The sequence below is a fragment of the Stegostoma tigrinum genome, chromosome 2 (genome assembly GCF_030684315.1).
Source record: "Stegostoma tigrinum isolate sSteTig4 chromosome 2, sSteTig4.hap1, whole genome shotgun sequence".
NCBI classification, from domain to species: Eukaryota; Metazoa; Chordata; class Chondrichthyes; order Orectolobiformes; family Stegostomatidae; genus Stegostoma; species Stegostoma tigrinum.
The window spans coordinates 85,738,619-85,755,923 of NC_081355.1; the positions used below are offsets into that span (position 1 = coordinate 85,738,619).

At 39.3% G+C, this 17,305-nt stretch overlaps 1 protein-coding gene across 3 annotated transcripts in view; it reads left to right on the forward strand.

The window, feature by feature from the left end:
* calcr (calcitonin receptor) overlaps positions 1-17,305 on the forward strand; it is a 288,663-nt gene that overhangs the window by 73,992 nt on the left and 197,366 nt on the right. For all 3 annotated transcript variants that reach the window (XM_059655195.1, XM_048523649.2, XM_048523658.2), the window contains exon 2: positions 14,295-14,384. In XM_059655195.1, the coding sequence (XP_059511178.1) occupies positions 14,334-14,384 (51 nt within the window). In that variant the 5' untranslated portion in view covers positions 14,295-14,333. The remainder of the gene's footprint in view (positions 1-14,294; positions 14,385-17,305) is intronic.

Sequence of the window (17,305 nt, forward strand, 5' to 3'; positions counted from 1 at the left end):
TGTCCTCTGTAGAGAGCTGCCAGACAATTTGAGGTCATTAAGTTACCTCTAAGTGCCTCATTAGACTCAAGAGAAGATAAGTCACTCGATGGTTACACTGCCTTCCACAAAATGGAATGTAGGCCATGTTTGGGCAGGTAGTTGGCAGGCAGGCCACGTGCTCAATTTTATGAGTCCCTGGTTTTTTAACCTTCTTGGGAGTGAGTGTAAAATCCAGCCCCTGTTTGGACTGAACAAGAGTTCTGTAATGTTTATCACAGCTTTCTTTGATTATATATTTTATTCCTCTATATATGAAGCTAAGGACCTCACATGCCTTTTTGACACCCATCTTACAACACCTTACCACTTTCAAATGAGGCACATCCCCAAGCATTCACTTTAAAATGGTAGCATTTAATTCTGGCCCTCATTAATCATTCCAAAATGATTCAATTCACATTTTCCAGTGTTAAATTTCATCTGCCATTTAAGAATGTAAGAAATAGGAACAGCAGTAGGACAGTCTTCTCTTCAAGTCTGCTCCTCCTTTCAATAAGATCATAGCTGATCTCTTCCAGGCCTCAAATCTTCTTTCATGCCAGATCTGTATAGCTGTCAACTCCTCACTATTCCAAAAACCTCTTTAAATACTTCATGAATTAGCCTCCACAACTGCCTTAGGAAAGAGGATTCCAGACATGCACTATCCACTGAGAGAAGGTGGAGGAGAGATATTGTGGAGGGGTTGGTGTTGGACCGGGGTGGACAAAGTCAGAAGTCAAATAACACCAAGTTATAATCCAACAGCTTAGTTGAAATCAGAAGCTTTTGCAGTGCTGCTCCTTTCACCTGATGAAGGAGCAGCGCTCTGAAAGCTTGTGACTTCAAATAAACCTGTTGGATTATAACTTGGTGTCTTGTGACTTCTGAATTTGAGAAGAAACTACTTTGCATTTCCATTCGAAACAAATGGTTCCTTCTGAACCTACATCCCCTGGCTCATGACCCCCCTACCAGTGGAAGCATCTCCTGAGCATCTATCCTGTGCCTTCATTCTTCTAAATTCTAATGAATAAAGGTCAAAACTGTCCAGCTTATATTGATAAATCAACCCAGGGATCAGCTAAATGAACCTTTCAAACTGCCTCCACTTGCAGTTCCTCATAGGAGATCTATCTCCAGTTCCCTTATCATCCTCAAAAGGCAGTTGAACATCCACCCTGCGTTCCTGGTTCATTTTGTAAATTCTCCCCTCTCAAAACCATGTTCACCAGTTCAGTGAATCAGTCACATCACTGTATTTCATGGGGAAAAGTGTATTCTAACTAAATACATGACTGTAACAAACTAATATGATTATGAGAAAACAAAATTTTGGATTTTAAAATTTATTTAGGCTCTCTTTCATTCTTTATAAAAATGAAGCAAAATAAGCTCTCATGAGCTTGACAAATATTATTCAATTCTGTGTGGAATTTGTGGGTACTTATTTTGGTAAATTGATGAAAGGAGTAAAGATTTATATTGATTGTATCTCTTTGAAACATTTAAAGTATTCTACCCACAAATTACAATCTTGCATGTAGGCAACTCCCACAATCAGCATGGAGATGGACGTAATCAGCTCTGTTTTTTCATATTAAACTGGACAGTCAGAGAACTCTAACCTTCAGATAGCTTATACAGTAATTGAACCAACAAACAAAGCTTGATGCTTCAGTCAAAATAAATGAATTCAACTGTGTGACAGTGTCAGGCTCTTTAGGTGAGCTGGAATGAAGCTTGAACATCCAATACAGAGATAACACAGTTTCAAGTTGCTAACTGAACCAAGCTGTGATAAATCTAATTAAAATTTTATTCCTGCCTATCCCTCATGCCAGCTCATCACATTCTGTGACAAATTGCATCAATAATCTTTATTAGTAATGCTCCTTTAATGTAGAAAGATGTTCCATGGGTGCTACAAAATAAAATTTGATGTTCAGCCAATAAGGAGATTTTATGCCAAATGACCAAAACTTGGCCAAAGAGTTAGGTTTTAAGGAACATTGTAAAGGAGAGGGATAATGAAGTGGTAAGGTTTAGGGAGGGAACATAGGACATAGAACATAGAACAGTGCAGAACAGTCCCTTCGGCCCTTGATGTTGCACCGGCCTTGCATGCCCTTACCACTCTCTGAGTAAAGAACCTGCCTCTGACATCTGTCTTAAATCTCTCACCCCTCAATTTGTAGCTATGCCCCCTCGTGCAAGCTGATGTTATCATCCTCGGAAAAAGACTCTCACTGTCCACCCTATCTAATCCTCTGATCATCTTGAATGTCTCTATTAAATCCCCTCTTAGCCTTCTCCTCTCCAATGAGAACAGACCCAAGTCCCTCAGCCTTTCTTCATAGGGCCTGCACTCCAGACCAGGCAACATCCTGGTAAATCTCCTCTGCACCTTTTCCACTGCTTCCACATCCTTCCTGTAATGGGGCGACCAGAACTGCACGCAATATTCCAAATGAGGCCGCACTAGCATTTTGTACAGTTGCAGCATGATATCACGGCACACCGTAAGCCTTCTTAACAGCACTATCAACCTGGGTGGCAACTTTTAGGGATCTATGTACATGGACACCATGATCCCTCTGCACATCCACACTACCAAGAATCTTTCCATGGACCCAGTATTCTGCCTTCCTATTATTCTTCTCAAAGTGAATCACCTCACGTTTATCTGCATTGAACTCCATTGGCCACCTTTCAGACACACCAGACAGCAAGACAATGTGTGTCAGTGAACAAAGGAGTGATTGAGACTCAGTGTGAGTTGGAAAATGGGTAATAGAGGCTTAGATGACCTGAAGTTTAAGAGGGTGCCACATGGGAGGCAGGCTGGGAAAGCATTGGAAAGGTTGACTTCACAGTTAATAAAGATGTGTGTTTGTGTTTCATCATAATAACAACACTTCACACAAAGCAGACCTTGTGTGACTTTCTGCACTTGTCATATAACAGAAGCAATTTCAAGCATCAGCATTTATTTTGTTTCCCTTTTATGTTGCTATCACAGTGTTTCTTCTGGCTGTCTGAAAATACTTTTTTATGAGTATCTTGTAACCAATGGAAAATGAGAGCTAGTGCCACAAGGTATGATTGATTTCACATTTGGAATAAAAATCTCTTTGAGGAACTGAGGTAATTCTTGTCTAATGACAGAGTTTAGAGAATGACTGTCAGTGGCCTCACTTTATTATGTGTTTGCATATACAGGCTGATTGTCAGTCCTATATGCTCTTCCTGTAGGATGATTATGTTGGCAAATGATGATAATATGTAACCAATGATACAAATCTCACCGGAGAGAAGGGCATCAGGATAGAAGGAGTATGTAAAGAGAAATGTCTGAGACACCACACTAAAGTATTGTATGAAGTAACCTGCAATGTGCTGATGTAAATAAAGTGCAGCAGAAGTGTCAGAGTCTTACTAAAAAATTAGAAGCCACCAGCCCTCAGGGGCATTGAATGTGCAGGTGCACTCTGCCCAGAGATTATAAGGTCCAGCACTTACATGGGCAGATGCCTTAAGGTACAGAACAAAGACTGGTGGCAGCAAGGGAAAGAACTCCCAAAACCTGGATCTTAAGATATTTCAGGGCCCAAGAGACTCAGCGAAAAAAAACAAGATGATTCTGAAGGCAAGGCAACATCTTGGAAGTTTCTGAGGAAGCGGCCAGAAAAGGACAAGACTCCAAAGGTCAGGATAAGAACTTGGAAGACTTTGAAAAAGGAATACCAACAGCAGGAAGACTCAATTGGCGGGAAAGAAGTACCTTGGAAGATTTTGAAGTCAATCCACGAACTGGAAACATGCTGGAGAGTAAAAACCACACAAATGGACACTCCGACTGTACAAGGGGAAAACCTAAATGCTCACCCAGGTCAATCGATACGATTAATAGTGTGAATAAAAATATTTCTGTTACTGTATTCATTCAATAATACTGAGGGCTCACATTGTTACCAGAAGTGGGAGCTCTGGAACTGGCAGTTTTGGAACTACAGACTGCCACAGGCTAATACACAAAGAAGAAGCAACACCCAACTCAGTTCATTTTCGTATGGTGTAGGTCCAATAGTTGATGTTTTGTGAAGACACAGACTGGAAGAAGGTGCTACAGAGTATGATGTATTAATTAAAGCATTCAATGCATACATCTTCCCCCGAAGAAATGTAATTATAGAGCAGGTTAGATTTTTCAGCAATCACTGCATGTAGGAGAATGAATAGGAAGCTGTAAATTAAAACATTATAAGTTGACAGCAACTTCATGAAATCAAAAGCATACAAAAAGTCCTGCAAAAGCTACATTTCCAGAGAAATGGAAGACAATGAGCAAGGAAAAAATTAATAAAATATAAATACAAGCCACATGTGAAGACAACATTACTCAGTAAAGTCAAAGCAAGTCAACATAGTGGATCATCAGGTACAGGAATTGAAACAGAATTTAAATTTGTTCCAGGAGTGGCTGCTGAAGACCAGCTTGGAATGGTTTACCAGCGTTAAAGTCAGACCAACTAACATAAAACTCCAGGTCTATAGGCACAGGACCATGGGCAAATCATCACAAAATTTAGGCACAAAGAACGAGATGTCAGTAAAACATTGTAGACACTGGAGAATCATAATGTGACATTATTGAACAGAAATATATTATTCTGAGTCATGGATATAATAATAGAAAATTAAGTTGGGAGAGTATTTTGCAAGAATTTCCAAAGTTATTTAAAGACTTAGGCAAATTGAAGCACGCATATCACACTACACTGCAAAACGTTTCTAAGCTCATTTATTTGTACTATCCCAGGAAAATTCATGATCTTTTGTCAGAAAAAGTAACATTTCTTTCTCTTCCTACATACTTTATCGTGGGATGCGGGCATCATGAAAAGATCTACATTTGTTGCCTGCTCCTAATCGGCCTTGAATTGAATGACTTGCTAAGATGTTGTTTAGAGTCAACTATTTCATTGTGGGTCTGGAATCACATGTAGGCTAGACCAAGTAAGCATGGCAGATTTCAGTCAGTGAATCAGATGTGAGTTTATGGCAATCAATGACAGGTTCATAGTCATTAATCGTGAGTTTTTTTGTATTCGAGATTTAGTAATCAAATTCAAATTTCACTAGCTGCTATGGTGCATTGAACTCATGCCTCAGTATCATTACATTGCTGGAGCAACTCAGCAAGTCTGGCAGCATCCATGGAAAGCAGAATTAGCAATTTGGGTCCAGTCCCCACCTTCAGAACTGGATCATTATCCTGGGCATCTGGATTACTAGTCCAGTGACATTGCCAATATTTCATTAACTCTCCCTTATACAGTTAGACAGCATGACTGAAAGTGATAACACAGTGTGGAGCTGGAGGAACACAGCAGAACAGAAAGCATCAGAGTAGCAGGAAAGCTGATGTTTTGGGTCAGGACCCTTCTTCAGAAAATGGTCTGAAGAAGGGTCCCAACCAGAAACGTCAGCGTTTCTTCTCCTCTGATGCTGCCTGGCCTGCTGTGTTCCTCCAGCTCCACACTGTGTTATCTCTGACTCCAGCATTGGCAGTTCTTACTACCTATGACTGAGAATGAGCTTGCATTATCAAAGAAATGATACAATGACTGTCAGGTTTAGTAACTGTTTGTAAAATAAATATAGAACTAAGACTGTGTGTGGATCTCTTTTAGTTAAACAGTGGGGTCAGGAGGAAAATCCACCTTATTTTTTCAGTCAATGATACTTTGGCAAAATTGACAGCAAAACAACCTTTTCACAAAACAGAATGTCAGTTGTTTTGGTGTCTGGCAGATGCATTTAGCCCATGACTCAAATTACTGAATACATTAACTGTACCATTTGGGCGGTTTTGCTTCAACCATTTACCATTTAGGATTTGTTTTGCACCACGAATTTTTCATTGAGCAATATCTGGTATCCTGGAAGAGGAAAAATGTACAATTTCCAATATGGATCACCTGATGCATTCTAATATTAAGAAAGAACACTACAATTGGATCAAAGATATCCTAAAGACATGACAAAATGTAAACATTGCATTAAATGAGAAATGCAATTCCTTTATTCATTCACAAGCTAGGTAGCATTTATTGCAAATCCCTAATTACCCAGAGGGCAATTAAGAGTCAACAACATTGCAATGGGTCTGGAGTCACATGTAGACTAGACCAGCTAAGGACATCAGTGAACCAGATGGGTTCTTCCCCTGACAATTGATTCACAGTCATTATTAGATTCTTAATCCCAGATATTTTGTTGAATTCAGATTCCACCACCTGCCTTGAGGGGATGTGAACCAAGGTCCCAGGAATATTACCTGGGTCTCTAGACTAACAGTCTAATGATAATAGCACTAGGCCATTGCCTCCCTGGCGTTCTCAGGACTACAGTTATGCTTCAGGGACACAGAATCTAAGAGTAGTGTTCTCATTGGATTCTAGGAAGACAAGCGCTTACGGTAAATTCCTGCAGTGAAGTATCTGAATGATGTACAGTGCTTTATAGCCATAGTGTGTCTAATGGGAAAGTTTATCCCTAGCTTAGTGAATCTATGAAGGTACATTTAACCAAAGATTATCAATGATATTGGAGTCATAAATAGATTGTCGTTATTGGAAAGATTAAACTTCTACTGGTGTTGTAACCTTAACCCTAAACCTGTTCTAACACACTACAATCGAGGTTTATTCACAATAGTTGCTGAAGATGCATTGCCCTTTGTAAAGTGTGACCTGATGAAGCAGAATACCACTAAATCTTACATTGAGAGCTTTGATGGAGAATGAACAGTTGAAATGTAAGTACAGAGATGGAAAAAATAGAGGGGAATGTGTAAGGTTTGCAAACTGCTTAAACTTACAGGTTGGAATGGACTATAAGCATTTGGAAACATTATTGGGATTGAAAGAGATCTCAAAAATGCCTCTACATACACAAGATTCAAATTTAGCGTGATGAGATGTTCATAACCAATGTTCCAAGCAAGACACAAATAATGGAGAATACACTCTTGAGGACAACAGTTGATCATGCAGAAAAAGGTAATGTTCTTCTTGTAGAATGGAAAATGGGATTAGAATAGTTTGCTGGTTACTCTTGACAGGCACAGACTGAATGGGCCCTTTTCTGTGCTGTAGACCTCTATGACTCTAACAAGTGGATTTATATATCCCAGTAACCAACATTTTGCCAGCAATTGAGGGAAAACTCAAAAGTTTGTGTAGTCTAAATTTCTAACAAGTAGTGCTCAAGAGTCATCCAACTAATCTATAATGGTGGTCAAAACAGTCCAGCAGGCTACGAACTGAAAAAGTCCCACAAGCACAAATGACATTTGGCAGAGTAGAGCATGTATTGGTGTATAAGCATAGAATGGTTACCCCAGTGTTGATAGGAAGAGAAATTTTACAGAGGCTCCATGGGAAACATTTAGGTGTGCAGAGCAAAAGTACAATAATCAGGCTGCTTGCCAGGTTTTTTGAAAGACTTACAAAACAAATTTTGTCTTGTAATTCAAGTATCATAAATAGTTAAGTAGATACAGAACCTTTGGTTTGCTGATGATTTCTAGAAAGGCCAGGGGAAAGGTTAAAAACATATCTATTTGATTTCAGATGGAAAATGTATTTAGTCCTAGTCAATTACTGTTCAAGATGATTTGAAGTGACATTGCATTAAGGAGCTGTACTTTAATGACTTGCAACGTATGGATGTGAAAATGCAAGTGTTACGGTACATCAGGAGTGAAAGACTCTTATTTAAAAATAAGGACCAACATTCTCAGGACATTGTATGTGTAGACACCCACAGCCGAATGGTACTTAATACCAGTATGTAGATGAGCAGATGTAGCAATAGCTTAAAGCACACAATAAAGGTCTTTGATGAGCTAGACCTGAATGTGCTGGTATCCTGAGAAGTAACTAGATCATGGACTACAGGTGGATGGCTGGTCATAGTTCAATGTGATTACTAATCAGCCACATACTACAATTCTAGCCATTGTCCTCTATTCAAGCCGTAAAGTCTGCAACACTATGCTGCACCTTCCAAGGTTTATCAAGCCCTTGCCACTTCTTTGATCCATTTTGGTCCCCAGTCAATTTTAGCATTTTTACACTTGTTTTCAAATCCTACCAAAAGGATTTAGTTTCACCCCAACTCCGTAACCTTTATCAGCATTCCTATGTTCACCTAATCGAATATCTCCTTATAAAACTTGGGGTCCAATTTTGTTTGAGAAGGCTACTACAGAATTATTTTATTTCATTGAAGCCATTATATCAATGGAAATTGTTATTTTCCAAGGGTACAGCCTGTGCTTTTGAAGAAAAAAATACCCATTTTCCACAGGGGAGAGGTGACTCAGCCACAGGCAGCTGTCTGAATGCATTAACATCTGTGGGAGGGAAAATTTTACCCTAAGGTAGTGACAAATGAAGGAAATAGACTAGATTTCTGGAAGATGCTGCCACGTATGGGCCTCTGAAACGATATTAAAAAAATTAGAGAGAACATTACTCAACAGTGACTCCTGCTATTTGCTACCTATCCAGGGAAGCAATCTCGGTGCCTATGCATGTGTGTTATATTAATCAAGCACTTTTGAGTCTGTATCAGAACCAAGGAGACTGATGCCACTCTCTTCCCTGTAGATACTTCTCTGTCAATTCCTATCACATTGCCCTCACCCCCTGCCAATAAAAGGTACAAGGCTGGTGAGTGACAGCGAGGGGGCAAACGATATGAATGCACTGAAGCTGAAACAATTCCAAACACATACTTTATTGTAAGGGTTAAACCGTTTTGTTTAGCCTTGATGCAGAAGGTATGAAAAAAATCAAACTTAGTTTTCTTGCAAGGCCATATTTTCATTTTTTTTTATCATCACATCTTATCGTGAGGGGGAGCAAGCAATGGCTTATTCAGATGTAGTTGTAAAGTTTACAGAACATAGATCAAAATCAAATTGAACTGAAATTGAAGTTTTATAATTTATGGTGCACTTAAATTCAACTGAATTGCGATAAAATTGAACTTCTTCAAAGAAATGAACTAATCTAGAATGATCTTGCTATCTTCCAAAAGCAGTTACTATGATCTCAAGTACAATAGAAACTGAAGCTGTTTGCAAACAGCTTTGCAGTTTTTCATGCTCACATGCTTTCAACCCTGAACAACAGCTGGGTTTGGATGAGAAAATAATATTTGTGTTACACAAGTACAGCAACCATTACCTTCAGCAAGAGGAGGTCTAACCAACCACCCATCCTTGATTCTCATTGTCATTTCCATCAGTGACACTCTCGAGTAAAGTTACAGTTTTACCATGGAAATAATGTAGTCAGTATGTGCACAACAAAGTCTCACAAGTAACAACATGATCACACCAGATCATCTATGATAACAAAGTGTGAGGCTGGATGAACACAGCAGGCCAAGCAGCATCTCAGGAGCACAAAAGCTGATGTTTTGGGCCTAGACCCTTCATCAGAAACAGATCATCTGTTTCATGATACTGATCAAAAATTAATATTGACCTGGATACTGAGTAAATGATCCTGTTCTTTTTCTTAAATAGTGGCACAGGATCATTCATATCCACTTAAATGGGAAATACAAGGTTTCAGCTCATTACCTCATCCAACAGTTGTATCTTGAACAGTGACAGTAGTTCTTCATAATGTACTCAGCATAGATTTTGTGTTTAAGTCACTGGAAAAGGCCCTGAATCTGTAATCTTTCAATTCAGAGGTAAGAGTGCCAATACTGAGCCACCAGAAGCCTAATTGGACCTGTTGTGTAAATGCTATGGACCTGAGAGCAGGTCAGAGACTGTGAATTCTGTTGCAAGTGGTATACCTCCTGTCTCCTCAAAGTCCTTCCATCACGAATGAGGCACTTTTGTCCCAGAATATTAGAACCTGAGGTTTCGGTTTACTAGTGTACAGAGATATTTCCCTTACTACCTTCCCTCAAGCGAGTTTGCATATGAATCTTTTTTCAAATGTTGGAATGAATCAATAGAGCTAAATTCAAGAAACCACTGTTCAAAGAAGAGCCAGTCAAGGAGCGACCAGTCAAAGAGCAACCTGTAGAGTATTTCATAGGATTCCTTAGGATCAAGACAGCACCGAAGCAGAAGACAGCATCCATTCAGATCAGAAAAGTCATTTCACTCTGTCAGGGAGATAGAAACTTTTGATTATACTAGATTGACATAAATATTTTCCACTGTTGTCAACATTGAAATGAGTTCATTTACTGGATATCTGGATAACAAATCTGGTGATAATACCACTACTCTATCACCTCACTGTCTTCCTCATCATTCCCTATGAGACTGAAAGGCTTCACTGATGGAATGGAGGGATCCTGTTCTTTGGTTGGCCCAGTTGGCTTGGTAGACTTGGGCAGCCATCCCCTGGTGCCTTTTTAGCCTGCGGTTCCCAGATCGAGTGTAGTTGCAGGAGATATGTAGAGGTTGGGCACCTCTGGAGTGAGCTAAGAAGAAGCTTATGAGGGTGAAGGGACAATATGTCTCACCTTCTCCCTGTGGATACCTGCTGCCACTATCATGTCTCCATGTGGGGAAGGATCTTCTGGTGATTTGTGCAAGTCCCTTGTCCCTTCTTATCTCATTATTGATACAGTACCATTAGGCATAACAATGGACTGCAGATTTATGCACAAAGCTGACAGACAGTAAGTACTGAAGCTCGCTGTCCAAACCAATTACCAGCCTGTCCATGGAGGCAGCCAGATGTACAGATGCCAAAGCTGGCACAGAACAGATTACATTTGTGAATTTCTTTATAAGGGAGGGAGGAACAGTCTGCGACTATCTTTTACGATTTAACTAAAGGAAAGTTTGAGGAGATTTAAAGAGACCTGGCTAAAGTGAATTGGTGATTTTGGTTAAGGAATGGATCAATAGAGATATAATGAAGACATTTAAGAGTGTATTTCAGAATTCGTAGAATTGATGAATTTCAAAGAGTAAGAAAAGCTCTAAGGGGCAGACCCACTATCTGTGGTTGACCAGAAATTTTAAAAATAATGTCAAACTTAAAGAAAAAGCATGTTCTTGTACAGGTAGGAAGATAGGATAAAATGCGAACAAAAGGCAAACTGTGACCAAAAAAATTGATAAGGAATAAAAGGGAGTGTGAGAGAAAGCTTGCTCGAAATATTACAATAGATTCACAGAGTTTCTAAGGAAAAATTGGAAAATGAAAAAGTTAAAAATGTGAAGTCTTACAGAATTTGTTATGACCAGATCCTGGCAAGATTCCCCCATTTGTTACAGTTCCAAATGAGATTTTGCAAGTTACTAAGCTCCCAAGTGAAAATGTTTTTTTTATTTAACCAAACCCTCAGTTAGTTATAACAAAGTTAATTTAAAAACCAACACTTTCCTTGTGAAATAACAAGACTCAAATAGAAGGGTCTAGCCCCAAAACTTTCGTGCTCCTCTGATGCTGCTTGGCCTGCTGTGTTCATCCAGACCTTGTTATCCTCTAGACCTTGTTATCTCAGAATCTCCAGCATCGGCAGTTCCTACTGTCTCTGAAACCCTGTCTTTGTGAATACTTTTCTACCAATTAAATGAACAAATGCACTGTTCAAGATGTAACTTTTGGATGAGATAATGAGCTGAAATCATGGTTTTCCCATTTAAGTGGATATGAATGATCCTGTGACACTATTTAAGAATGTTTTTAAAGAAACCAATTTAACCAGACTTTCCCAAGTTAACTGGGAAAGAATTTATTTGTTACTAAACATGAGAAAAAATAATAATGCAACACACGTACACAAAAATTAGAAATAAGAGATAAGTGCGACAAAGATAAAAGTTAAAGAAAATGTACAGATTACTCTGAGTTCTGTGTAGTGTAGACAATGAGATGTTATAGCTGCTGTGTTTGGCAATTCTGTTAACACTGATGTTGGTTGAAAAACAGCTAATTTTTAAATGGTTGGCTTTGAGGGTCAGCTGAAACAGCTTGGTCCTGTTCCATTACAACGGTAGTTTCACTTGCTTTCTGGTTTGTGACAGAGAGAGAGATTTTTTGTACCTGCAACACAAGCATGATTAGGGGCTTTCTCAACACTCACCTTCACACACTCAGAAATTGCAGTTAGTTTTTAAGCCCTGTCTTGTTTATTCCTGGAAAACGAAAGGGAAGGATATCTTTTAAATTATGTACCCCTTTTGGAACATAAATACAGGAAATGTTTTACCACTGAGAGGAGGTATTTAGCTTATCTTGCACTTCTGCCTTTCAAAGATATTGTCTTTCAAGCTTCATCAGCACTCATTAGGTGTGATATTATAGGGACCACTTGTTGAATTGCCTTGCACTGAATTACATGTTCATCCCTTTTTTGACAATATGTTCCCATTTTTAAAAATACTGTAATTAAAAGTTCAATATTTCCACTGGTGATTTGAGGTTACAATCCATTATCATGATGCTTCCCCTGCCTAATAATTGAAAAGAAATTCATTCTCATCCTCATTTCATTACAAAAGGAAAAAAAAATCAAACAACAGATGCATTCCCACAGACATGTATTCCTTTCACCATGGAAAGAGTCATCTCTTCAATTCTAACCAGGTCTGGAAAGGTCATCTGCAGGGTATCACATTGGCTACCTGTGACTGACGGGTGTGGCGTCCCTTATGGTTCACTGGAAATAGTTGTTCTCCACCACCCAATCTACCAATAGCTGCAGGTCTATGTCCACCAACAGGGGAATGAGCTTTCCTTTCCTCTGGCCACGTGTTCAGTGATAATGGTCAAGCGCTACAATGTGAGGGTCCTTTCTTTGCTTGCAGTATCTGAAGTGGCATTCAGCTGGTCTTCATATACAATGAAAGAGGTGTGTACACTGGAAGGTCTCAGCAAAGTTGAACCTATCCAGCTGCACCCAACAACCAGCTGTCATGATGATTTTTTTTTAAGGAAAAGCAGGGGATTGTGTGACAAAGGTCATGTGGTGGACTAGGAGCTATGAACTGCACTCAAAATGCTGCAAATGAAAAAGTCTGCCACAGGAACGTGGAGTGGGATAGATTCAAAGCTCACTCCTTCATTGTTGTGTTACTTAGTTACCTAAGAGATAACTTGATTGAGCCATTCAGCAACTTAGCCTTTATTGTTGATTCACATCTTGCAGCTGACTGATATCACGCTTAAATCTTTGATCATCTTTATTTGCATATATCTCAACAGTCTGATGCTGAAATTGATGAACTAGTAATTGGGCTATGGCAAATAAAAATGCATTTGGCAAAACTGCACTCAGCTGTGGAAAAGAAAAGTGCAAATAGCACTGTGTTACCTGAAATTTGACAGCCAGAATGGCGAGATTTGGGGCAGAAGGCTGAAAAACTTCGGAAAATGTTAAAGTCCCCATTATGTGCGATTACAGCACACGCCCTCAAACACTCAGAGATTGCATTTGGTTTTTAAATCCTGTTGTGTTTATTCCTAGAAAAGTAAATGGAGGGATATCTTACAAATCATTTACCCATTATGGAATCTTGATCCTGAAACGAGACGAAGGAGTGAAGGAAGGAAGTGGGCTTTCCTCTGTGTGTTTTGTGTAACAAAATTATGAAGAATGAAATCTTCCTCCTTGCTAACATTTCTTGAAAGTTTTTTTAAAGTGACACAGGTGGTTGGGGAATGTTGCACCTTGTAAAATCAAGCCTGAGTAGGTGGGAGTTAAGCCCGGTGGACTTATCTCACAAATGGAAACTTTGCAGACTGAAGCATGAGACCTGCTCAGAACAAATCAAGAGACCTTAAGATTGAATCCAAAACATGAAATCATGATAACAGCAAAGTACTGCGGATACTGGAGATCTGAAATAAAAACCAGAACGTGCTTAGCAGGTCTGGCAGTAACTGTTGATAGAAACATAGAGAGTTAACATTTCAAGACCAATACAACTATTCACAAACAAATCACAAACTCAGAATAGTCCCTATTAACTGAGAAAGTGGTGAGAATGGGAAGCTTGTTACACCAGCAAATAGTTGAGTTGAGCATTATAGATGCATTTAACAGGAATCTAGATAAACATGGAAAGGAAAAGGGAATTATGAGTAATGAAGATTCTCTGACTGAAGAAAGATTTTTGTAGACTAAAATGGCTGTGAGAATCATTTGAGGGAAATGGTATTTCTATATTGTGAATCTATGCACTCATTTCTTGTTTCATGCTTTTGCAGATTTTCCCCTTGACTGGCACTAAGCCTTAAGAATTCACTATGACCAGACTACTTGTGAGCAGTTTTATGTTATCAGCAACAATTTCTTTGGTGAGTCAACCAATGCCTTTAAATAAAGGCACCTGTTATCAAGAGCAATGCATGTTTACATTAAAATGTTATCATTCACTGCAAACAAGTTGTTTATTTGTTTACCTCTGCATCTTGTTTTTGTATTAAGTCATGGTTTAAATGCAAACTCATTTCATATGATATGGCAATAAAACCATACATTTGATAAATTCCCATTACTCAGAACAAAATCCCAGAGTAGTGGAATACTTCACTTAGAAAGATTGAAAATAGTCAGAACAGGTGTATTGCTTGTTAACTCATTGTCCATCAACCAGCAACCTGGGGGAGCATTGGTTAGGGTTACTCTTCAAAATGTAAAGGGCCTATGAGGTTCTTGAGCAGTTTGACACAGGGAGCCAGGAGGTGTTTGAGATAATAGGAACTGCGGATGCTGGAGATTCCGAGATAACAAGGGTAGAGCTGGATGAACACAGCAGGCCAAACAGCATCTTAGGAGCACAAAAGCTGACCTTTCGGCCCTAGACCCTTCATCAGAAAATGATGATTTTCTGATGAAAGGTCTAGGCCCGAAACATCAGCTTTCCTGCTCCTAAGATGCTGCTTAGCCTGCTGTGTTCATCCAGCTTTACCCTTGTTATCTTAGCCAGGAGATATTTGGAGGTTTTGGCAGCTTAAAAGTGGACAGATCCCGCAGTCCAGAGTGTTGTACCCCAGGCTGCTACGTGAGGTGAGGGAGGAAATTACAGGGGCTATAACTCAAATGTTTAATTCCTGTCTGACCACAGAGGATGTGTCAGAGGCCTAGATGATATTTAATGTGGTTCCACTTTTCAAAAAGGGCGGTAGAAATAAACCAGAAACCAATGTGTCTCACATCACTGGTAGGGAAACTATTGAAGAAAATTATGAAGGAGGCAGTTAATCTGCGCTTGGAGAGTGATAATGGGAACTGCAGATGCTGGAGAATCCAAGATCCATCCATGAAGGGTCTAGGCCCGAAACGTCAGCTTTTGTGCTCCTGAGATGCTGCTGGGCCTGCTGTGTTAATCCAGCCTCACATTTTATTATCTGCGCTTGGAGAGGTCAGGTTTGATCATGGTAGTCATCTTGGCTTTGACAGAGGGCAGCCATGTCTAACAAATTTGATTGAATTTTTCAGGGGGTGGAGGGCGTGGAGTGACCGGATGTGTAGGTAAATGTAGTACAGTTGATGTAGTTTATATGTATTTCAGAAAAGCATTTGACAAGGTTTCGCTGGGGAGACTGATGAAGAAGGTAATAGCACGTGAGATCCAAGGTAATTTGGCAAGTTAGGTCCAAAGTTGGAGGCCAGCGTTCAGTGGCATACCATAGGGTTCTGTGCTGGGTCCCTTATTATTTATGATATATGTAGAGTCAGAGAGAGAATGATAGGTAAGTTTGCAGATGACACTTTATCAGTCATGGCATAGATTTGAGCAGGGAGGCTATGTTGGAGTATGCAAAACTTTGGAGTACAGTATGCAGTTTTGGGCACCATGCTATAGGAAGGATGTGATTGCAATGGAAGAGCTGTGAAGGAGATTCATAAGGATCAGAGATAATGGGAACTGCAGATGTTGCCTGGGATGAAGCATGTTAGTTAGAAAAGAGGCTGGATAAGTTTGGATTGTTTTCTTTAGGGCAGACAAAACTGATGAAGGATCAGATAGAGGTGAATATAATTATGAGGAGCATTGGTAAGGTGGACAAAGGTCGTGGTTCCTCTTATTGAAGGGTCAGTAATGAGGAGACATAATTTTAAGGCGAATAGCAGGATGTTTAGTGGGGGTTTGAGGATTTTTTCAGCTAGAGGATGATGGGAATCTGGAATGCATTATGTGGGAGTTTAGTAGAGGAGCAAACATCATAACTTTTAAAAAGTACTTGGATAAGAATTTGAAATGTCATAACATTCAAGGTGAAGGACCAAGTGATGGAAGAATGGGCTCACGTTGAATTAGAGTAGTTCTTTGTTTGTGCAGATTTGATGGGCCAAAGGCCTCTCTGCACCAAATGATTCTATGAGTCTATGAAAAGTTACTCACTACTTTCAGTTTTGGATCATAATTTTTTTCTATAGCAGTAGCATGATTTGATAAAAATAAGATGCATTGTATAAATAATTTCTCATATGTTATGATCACTGTCAGGACTGATAACAAACCAAAAGATGTGAACTCCCAGTGACCTATTTAAAGAAGCTCCCCAACAAACTTTCAATATAAGATTTCTACTGTAACAAATTAACAACTACCTCAACCAAACATTACTTGATAGGTAACTAATACACAAAACTACAGAAATAAAAAAAACCTTATCAATGTCTTTATATGACTTATACCACCATAAAAATATGCACACTTTACTTTCCACAGGATTGGATTCTTTATACTGAATAGTCCACTGTTACTTCCAGCTTCCAATGATTCACATTCTTCTGTTTCACTGTGTCCTTATGATAAACGGCCATCCATATTCTTCTGCTCCAGTTTTTCATGAGTTCCAGAATCGACTTTCCTAAATAAAAACAATGCCCACTGCAGTAATTTATTGTGCCAGCCTCACCAGTACAAATATTGAAGAACATCTGTCCTGAGGAAGGGTCACTGGACCCAAAACGTTAACTCTGTTTTCTCCTCCACAGATGCTGCCAGACCTGCTGAGCTTTTCCAGCAACTTTGTTTTTGTTGTTGTTGTTGAAGAAGAACATCTAGATGGTCACAGAATGGATTAATTTAACTTGACATTGTCCGTCTCATCGTTCTGCCTTGTAGTCACATAAGATAATAAAACATAGGAGTAGAAGAAAGACATTTGGCCCATTGAGTCTGTGCTGACATTCAATGAGATCATGGCTGAACTAATAACATTCAAATTCCACTTCCGTGCTTTTTGGCCATAACCTTTGATACTCT